The 8,565-nt window shown below is 45.0% G+C and overlaps 1 protein-coding gene across 1 annotated transcript in view; it reads left to right on the plus strand.

Annotated features, from left to right (window-relative positions):
• Positions 1-4,655, plus strand: part of LOC127750391 (uncharacterized) — a 10,496-nt gene extending 5,841 nt beyond the window's left edge. Inside the window, exons 2-7 of the mRNA XM_052271995.1 lie at positions 939-1,140; positions 1,565-1,714; positions 1,800-1,865; positions 2,113-2,269; positions 2,457-2,620; positions 4,215-4,655. Of these exons, the coding sequence (XP_052127955.1) occupies positions 939-1,140; positions 1,565-1,714; positions 1,800-1,865; positions 2,113-2,269; positions 2,457-2,620; positions 4,215-4,364 (889 nt within the window). The 3' untranslated portion in view covers positions 4,365-4,655. The remainder of the gene's footprint in view (positions 1-938; positions 1,141-1,564; positions 1,715-1,799; positions 1,866-2,112; positions 2,270-2,456; positions 2,621-4,214) is intronic.
• Positions 4,656-8,565: the final 3,910 nt, after the last annotated feature.

The raw sequence follows: 8,565 nt of genomic DNA on the forward strand, positions 1-8,565 counted from the left end.
TTTTCAGCTTGTACTGTTTCTCAGACACTCTGGACTTCTGGCCATTGTTTTGATTTTATCGACCTCTAGGAAAGAGATTGTACGAAGCCCCTCTGTTTGAATGGATTTTACTTAATATTAGTTCCTCTCTTCAGCTAATTAATTGATAGCTGTCTGGAGGCGCGGAGTAGCGCGGCACCGCTAAGCGGTCCACACCGACCGGTAGCCCGGAGGCGCGTGTCGAGAGCGCGCTCCGGCACACAGCGTGCTGAGCGAGGACGAGACAATGCACACGCTCAGTAGCGCTCAGTTATTGATTGATTGATTGGCTCTCGAGTTCTTAGAATCTTAGAGGTTTCACTGTGAAAGATACATACTAATGGACGGTTCCGGCAGTGCGCGGTTCGTAAAGGAGTAAGGAACTTGGTATCGGAAACGGTACTTTATTTCCCCCTATTCCAAGGAGTGTTCTGATACGGAATGTGCTGTTTCGGATATTACTTCCTCTGTAATTTTTCGATTTAAGGGCTTCTTGTACGTCTTCACATGCGCTCAAACGGTGAGAGATAGAGGCAAACAGACAAAATTTCAGCCTTAACGTCTGAACTGTAACAAGTTTACCCCTAAGAGATCATTAAAAAAGGAAAAACTATTGTTAACTTCTTTTGCTTCCCTCTTTTTCTTTCATACCCCCTTTCAGCCCCCTAGGGGTGGTTGCCAGGATTTACCGTAGGCGTTTCGTTTTCTAGAGGTGAACCATAAGATAACCTGAAAATTTTGAGTCTTTGGGACATCTCCTTCTAGTGGAACAGATAGACACACACAGACACGAGGTCGTTTGCAAAAGACCGCGGGATAGCTTTTTCAAAGCAGAGGGCGACTGTTTTGGTAAACACAACTTAATTTTCCAAAAGCCATAGACTTTTAAGAGATTGAGCAGTGCTTTGTCTTCTGCGCAGGGAAATGACCAAACTTCCTGTCTTTGAGGGTCTTGCAACCAAGGCCCTGCGCCTGTTGCGAGCCGACCTCTACTACTGTGATGGTGCTAATCACGACGATGGGCCGCTTACCCAACACCTGCGATGGTGGGTGCAACTTCTAGACGCAGGCGAACTCCCTGGAAGGACAAACTATCTCATGGCGCTTTTTCGGCAAAGCATTGTAAGTGGCGATCTACGCGAGGTTGCAGATTATGTGTGCTCGTGTTGTGGCGCTTGCCTTTAACTGTGTCTTAGTAACTTATTACTAATTATCGCTTTTGCTACAGATTTTAACGAAAGTAAAGTTATTTAATATATGTAATAACAGTTACATGGCACGTTAAAAATGGTGGATACCAGAACACCTATGCAGTCTTTGCACTTTTAACTGTAAAATGCTTCCAATTTTATAATACAGTTAGACTCCGTCTGAATTATCATTATCTGTCCGGTCCATCGGTCCATTTCCTTCCGTGGCCTTTACACCCACTCAACCAGAAAGACTCACCAGGAAATAAAATGAACCACGCTGATTGCTGATGATACTTTGGACGGAGGCTTACATTCATTTACTCCTTGACATCTTTTTGACGTTGTGGTTGTAGACGAGTTTGGTCATTGCCGTGGCGGTGATGGTGCAGATGATTTACGACACTGCCGTCACCGGAAGTATGTTTGGGTTTCGGATCGGCCTCGCCGTGTACACGACCATCGTCGTCATCGTCTTGTTCATGCAGCGGCGACGCGGTATCAAGGCAGGCTCAATGCGGTTCAAATCGGGGTTTGTGTATATAGTGCCCTCTAACTTAAAAGAACTTTGTTCATGGATGCCTTTATTAGGTTGGCGTCTGCCAGCTTATTGAACTAAGCACCTCCCTTGATATCCACGGGCAGGCGCAGACTAAGGTAGAGACCAACGCCAGTTTCTCTTGGAAGTAGCAAACGCTCACGGGAAAAACAACGTTTTGGTTTTCTTGACGTTTGGAAAAACCAATACGTCTTATGGAGAAAAAGCCTGGGAAATGCCTTGTTCTGTTCAAACGTCGTGAAAACCAAGACGTCACTTTTACCATGCTACTATTTTTTATTTTTTATTGCGAATACTGCTACATTTTAAATAAGTGTTCTAGCTCGGAAACGCTCGGTTCTTCAGAATCACATGGCTGCCACCGCCCACCGCTGCGCCAAGCTCGTGCGCTTCTACGAGGCGTACGCCTGGCTGGCGCAGGCTGCCATCTTCACGGCGCTGATCGCTCGGAACCCTACCTGGCAGTACCACGCGGTGGCCGGGTTGGAGCCGGTGCTTGGTGGTCAGCGAGCCACCCAGTTTCAAAAGCCACGTCAGATTGACCCTAAACTTTTCACGCTGTAGTCCAAATTTAAGCACGAAGTAGTCATTTAGACTTCGAAACGTTGATGACCTGTTCGTCACGTTTTCATGTGTGTACTGGGCAATTAAACACGAGAACCGAAAACAAACAGAGCTTATGTCTACAGAGCACCTGGAGGTCGCAGCGAACATGCTCCGTTTGGTCTACCTCGCGTTCCAGTTGTTCACGGGGGTGTGTGCCGTGGTGGCCGACTACATGGCGGTCGTCCTCCTCCTGGTCATCTACATCTCTATGGGGGACATGTACGATGCCTTGGGCGAGGTCCTTCAGGTATCATCAGGCAGTACAAGAATTGTTCTAACGCGAGGGTTGGCAGGTGGAAATATCTTTCCTTTGTTATCAAATGAAAGACATAACGATCAGGACCGACTGACATCCGAGCGGCATCACCAACCTGCCAACCCCCGGCCCTCAATGCCTCCTGCCCACCAAATCGTCCCTTGATGACCATCGCGACCCCAGCGGACATGTGGAACTCACCACTCACACAATGGGCTAGGCTGCAGTGAGCGGTTAGCAGGTCCCCCTTCACCCCTCTTAGAACCGCCATTGTGAACTAGACAATAGACTACCTGTCCCGTGCCTGCCAGGGCGAGAGAAGAACAAAAGCTCTGGAAGTAGTATGAGAAGTTCGTCGCCCGGAAGAGACGCGAACGCCAATTTTGACCTCTGTTATTACTCATGTGGCATTGTCGTAGTATACAATTACTCGAAATGCATTTTAAACATCAAACTCGAGGGTTCTCAATGCGTAAATTGATCATACGCGCATACGCGCCTCTTACGGGCGACGAACTTCTCATACCATTTCCGGAGTTTTTGTTCTTCTCTCACACTGGCAGGAACGGGACAGGTAGTCTATTAGATAACTCTAGACCAAGACAAGGAAATCAGTAGACGGAGTTGCACGCGGATAACAAAAACAAGGAAAAAGATAGACGGAGGACGGAGTTGCTCGCAGAAATAAAAAGAAAAGACTAGAACGGAACCCGGACGACGACGACGATATTCATTCAATGGCTGATCTTAGCCATGTGGAGAGAGGGAGCCGGCCCCAAGGCACGGCTACAGGTGGACTGGACTACTCCATCTTCGTACTCATACTTCTTTCAAGAGAAAAGACTGACAGACTGACGAAACGTAAACTGATGAAACGTAAACGAACAGGCTCCTCGAGCACTGCTGATCACCGCACTGGGTGCAGGGTATCAGTGGTAGCCTACAACAGTTGTACACCGAATTAGTCTCAATCCTCTATGTATTATTCCCTCGTAAACAACCCAAGTCGCTTACCGAGCTCGGCTTGAGGCTGAGCGTGTGTCGTCCGGGTCGTCTGGTCGAAGAGTGCTGAGCTGTGCTGCTGCCCCCCGAGTGGAAAGCAAGTCTGTAAATATGACGTATTTTTGTCATTTTCCATCAGCAAGTCAACAGTGAACTTAGACCAAAAATACGTCAAAATAACATCAGATATACGGAAACCTATTTGGCGTTGAACTGCTGTAGTTTTGACGTTTGTAAGGTAGTAAAGGTGTGCAGATTTACACCAAGAATACGTCAAATTGATGTCCACCGACAGAGAGGGCTAAAGAAAAACTGTCCGGACCGGACGCTGCGGTGCGGAGTCGAACTCACGAACCTTAGCGTCTCGGTCTGTTGCGGTATCCATCCACCAGGCTACGGCGATCCCACTCTGAGCAAGCCGTCCCCTTCCAGTCAGGCGGCAGAAGTGGAGGCTCGAAGAGACAGTAGCTGTCATTTGGTGACTGGAAGGGGGACGGCTTGCTACCTGAAAACGGAACGTTGCATGTTTGTGTCTGATGTTTCGGCATCGTTTTCATACGTAGGTTTGTCTTTGTGTTTTCAGACAAGGCCCTGCGACACGCTCTTGGCGCGGCAGCAGAGCGTTCTCACGCAGGCCTCCCTCACGGTAGACGAGGCCGTGTCTGACCTGCTCCCGCAGGTCCTTATCGTGAGCGTCGTGGTCCCACTGCTTTGCACCGTAGAGGCGAGTTAACTATATACTAGAGTTTCCAGAGGACCGCCACCATTGGCACCATCGAGCGCGTCAAACGACGGCACTAGTTCGAACAGGCATGAGCCCTAATTTCGGACATTAGGGATGATAGCCGTTTTCTGTCAGTTCTGTGGCAAGTAGGGGCACTTAAAAACTTGCACGTCGTGTAATGTTCTGACACTTTATCATTCCCATGCCGAAAGTTGACACTGGGCGCTTGCCTTATCATAGCATTATCCAAGTCTTGCACGTGGCCCAAGCTGTCATGTTCCAGTCCAACAGTTGGTTGTCATCTGCTGCGTACATTGTGTGTAGTTGATGGCGGAACGGATTCCGGCTCTAGAACTTTAGCAAGAGATGCCACTCGTATTTCTAGGATTTTTTCAAATGCACCTCTTGTCTCAAGTGACACGCTAACCTGAATGAAGTCAGAATCAAAAGCCTCTTGATCTGAACTGGAAGTCGGAAGTGCTCGTAATTTTTGTACGCTTCTGAAACCATTTGACACATTACGTGACAAGCACAGGTGTTAGCAATGAACGACTATTTAAGAAAACCAGTTTATACAGACTCGCCAAGTACACTCCCGTTTCTCAGTGGAGTCTTTTTCATAATATTCTTCGTCATGTTCCTCACTGCCTTCTCCCCTCTTTTCTCTTTCTTGCGTTTGCTTCGTTTTCAATTTGCTGGTCACGACTTTGGCTAGATCAAGCAATTATACTCTCTCCGAAGAGAGACGTGAGGTGGATTGCGACAAACTTATGAACTCGCTCACTGACCACATAAAACTCCATTCTTAAGCTGTTTGAAGTACTTTCAACTGTTGCTGATGCTGAAGCCACACTTAGGCACTCAACTCGATGTGCCACACCGCAACTAAAATTTGTGGCATTTTCCAAACAATAACTGCCACCGTCGTTTTTAGCCAGCTCTTTTGCTTAAAAGCTATATAAGGGGACTTATGCCGCCACCCCCCCCCCCCCCCCCCTGTGTGTCCGTCCGTCTGTCCTTTTGCCAAGAAGGACGTGAGCAGGAGGTCTGAAGTTTTCAGGGTATTATTGTTGTCACTTCTGGACAACGAAACGGTTGGTGCAAATCCTGGCAACCACCGCTGAGTGGGTCTGAGGGGGTAACAAAGAAATAGGAGTCGGTCCAAGAAGTGGGACTTTTTTATGGTCTCCTAAGGGGTAACTTCGGCGGGGGCGGTTATCGTAAGCGAGGCTCCACGTGCCCCTGCCCGGAAGGGGGAAAGGACGGACGATACTCGCATGCAGTTGAACTTGTCAGTGTGCTGTGCCTTACCCTACCAATACGCTTGAACGGCTTGTCGTGTAGGCTGGGTGGTAGTGTGCTTGTTTGCCCTGTTTTGCCTTGCATGTTGGCCTTCCTTGCTGTGCTCTCTTCTTTGCCTGCTTGTTTCACCCTCTCTTCCCCCGCAGCTTACCCCGAGGATCCCAGGTTTGATTGATTAATACAACTTCTCCACGTACAGGTTTTTTTATTTACTGTATTGGGTCATGTTTTTACGATACGGAGTGCTCTACGGTCTACAAAATAAAACAAGAATCTCAAATGAAATAAAACAAGAATTTCCAATGAAGACGACCAATTAAATCAAACAAGCAGCACCTGCACCCCTTGCGCCTGGAACTATTGTCAGGTCTACCCTCTTCCCCTCTCCCCCTTCCCACCCCCGGCCTCCAGCTAATAGCCAGCCGACTACACTACACCCTGTCAGATGAAAACTCAAATTAACTTTGCATCTTTTTCATCAAATAACTCGAGAGAAAAACAAGCGGGCCCGCCCTTCCACCAAACGAAGTTGCCATCGTCACTTCGCTCCGCAGGCAACTTCGTTCGGCAGGGGCCCAAAAAAAAATCGAAAACTCCATCGGTGTTTTTTTAGATAGGTATTACGATGCTGGTTATGGTGCACTTTGTCCGGGAGCTCTGCGATGTCGGGAACCCACAACGCATCGGCCTTAAAGATTTGGGCCCGAGCGGGGTCCGAGCGGGGCGGCGGCACGCGGACGGCTGTAGCGGCGGCGGCGGGTGGCGCAGGTGAGTTATGTTCACATCAAATGTAACCTAGGGGGCCCTCTTTTGCACACCACCTGCCCGGTAGCCGGAGTGGCCGTGTGGTTTGACCTGGCGAACGAGTTTAAGTTCCCCGGAGTAGTCATTTTTCTATACTGACCACAAGCAGCTATTGAAATTCAGACTCGTCGTTCGTGACATTTCCACATGCTGTGTAGCTTTTCACAAGGGCTACTCCTCGTTCTGCCACATCATTTACCACTTGCAATGCTTTAACCGTTTTCAGTCCATCTATACTAGCGAAAGATAACATCTGAAAAGATGGCCGTAGTCGGTAATTTCGTGTGCGTTTTTTTATTTTCATGTGTTATGTTAAGTTACGTGTCTCCTGTGTGCTCATATGCATGTTAGAAACAGTATTTTAACTGGTTTATGTTTTCTGTACCACTTATCGCAACTTTTAGCCTTACCCCGGGTGTCACGAGATGCATTCAATGAAATTGGCGGAAGGTGACTTAATTTTTGAATGATTAGGAGAATCATTTGTGAAGATAACAAATAAAAATTGTTTGGAGGAGTTTCATTGTATTCTCGAGATCAACAGTTTTAACAAATCAATGAGTAATATCTGGTATTGAAGAAACATTGAAACACTGAAACAATCAAACACTCAAATTTTCAGTTTTTAACAACTTTAAAAACATTTAAAACATAACATGAGTAACAGAATATATTATTAATCTAGTTCAAATTTTATTAACATTATCAGTTGTTGTTGGAAGAATTAAAACTATTGTGTGTAGTTTATTTTCAATAATAATGAGTGACAGTAAATATTTTTTTCAAGCAGTTTGAACAGAAAACTGACTCAAAATGAATGTGGATGACATATGGATCGTGCAGAATGCTGATGTTCATACATAGAGAGGAAATGTGTCAATCAAACTTACTAATATTAATTACAACATTTTGTGGCAAATATTATGATTTTTGCATGAGATTATTAAAAGATAGATATGTAATTGATTACATAATTTAAAAATCACACAGCTAAAACATATGAAGTTGTTCCACTAAAACATATTGATCAGTGAGAAAATCGCTGACTGATGCAGAGTTGGAGGCGTAAGAGGAGTGTTATTTCTTCTCTTCGCATACTTTTCTCTTCTTGCAGGGGAAGTTGGTGTTTTATGTATATTTATTGCTGATAGATTTATAATTCTCCCATATTTGATGTCGTTGTTGAGAGGTAAAATCACTGCAACACGGCATACTGGTAGATCAAATCGTGATATGATGTACATGCCCATCAGGTCTCGAAACAGAGGAGTCTGTTGCAGTTGTTTACTGACGTTAATGTCGAAGTTCACCTGTATATCAAAGAGAGACAGATAAAAGTTTAAATATTTATGGATCAGTATGTGAGTGTAAATTATTATAACTGGTGTTACTTAAAAATGAATTACCTGGACAAATTGAACATTTGGTTTTCTGGGTGCATAGTATTCAATTGTTGCGACGTTCATGCATGTATTAATTTCATAATTGGTACGTTGTATTTGCTCATTATTAAGGTTTGCAGTGCAATGAATAAATATGTCAATATCGTCAAAGACATCAGTTAAATTTGCAAGGTATGATCCATATCCACCTGTTAAAAAAAGAAAATGTAGGAATGTAATTCTATTTTAAGTTGCAATAGTAATAATTGAATTTTGCACATTTTTCACACAGTGAAATAATGTTCTTGACATCTTTTTGCATACCAGGCCAATAAAAGATCTTTTGTAGTGAATTTTGATGGTAGAATGAGCTGATATTTTTCCAACTCAATGTTTCGAGAAGGATGTTCATACCTTCTGTAAAGCAAACTATTGTAGACAACAAGAGAATTAAATTCTAGCCACAAAGATCTGGTTTTTGGAATGCAGCCTATAATTTCTTGTAAATTAGGTTTCTTACTCTGAGTTGGAAAAATATCAGCTCATTTTACCATCAAAATTCATCCGTAAATTTGTCATTGAACCCCATGAAAATTCAGCAACAGGTAAAACTTTCTGCTGTTTCTAGTGGAGTCCCACTTCAATGAGTGATAGTATGTGAAGTTGTAGTTTACTTACCAGCAACGTAGTACTGGTGTGATCGTGCACACCCTTTGCATTTA

The sequence above is a fragment of the Frankliniella occidentalis genome, unplaced genomic scaffold, assembly GCF_000697945.3.
Source record: "Frankliniella occidentalis isolate FOCC.00 unplaced genomic scaffold, Focc_3.1 Scaffold183, whole genome shotgun sequence".
NCBI classification, from domain to species: domain Eukaryota; kingdom Metazoa; phylum Arthropoda; class Insecta; order Thysanoptera; family Thripidae; genus Frankliniella; species Frankliniella occidentalis.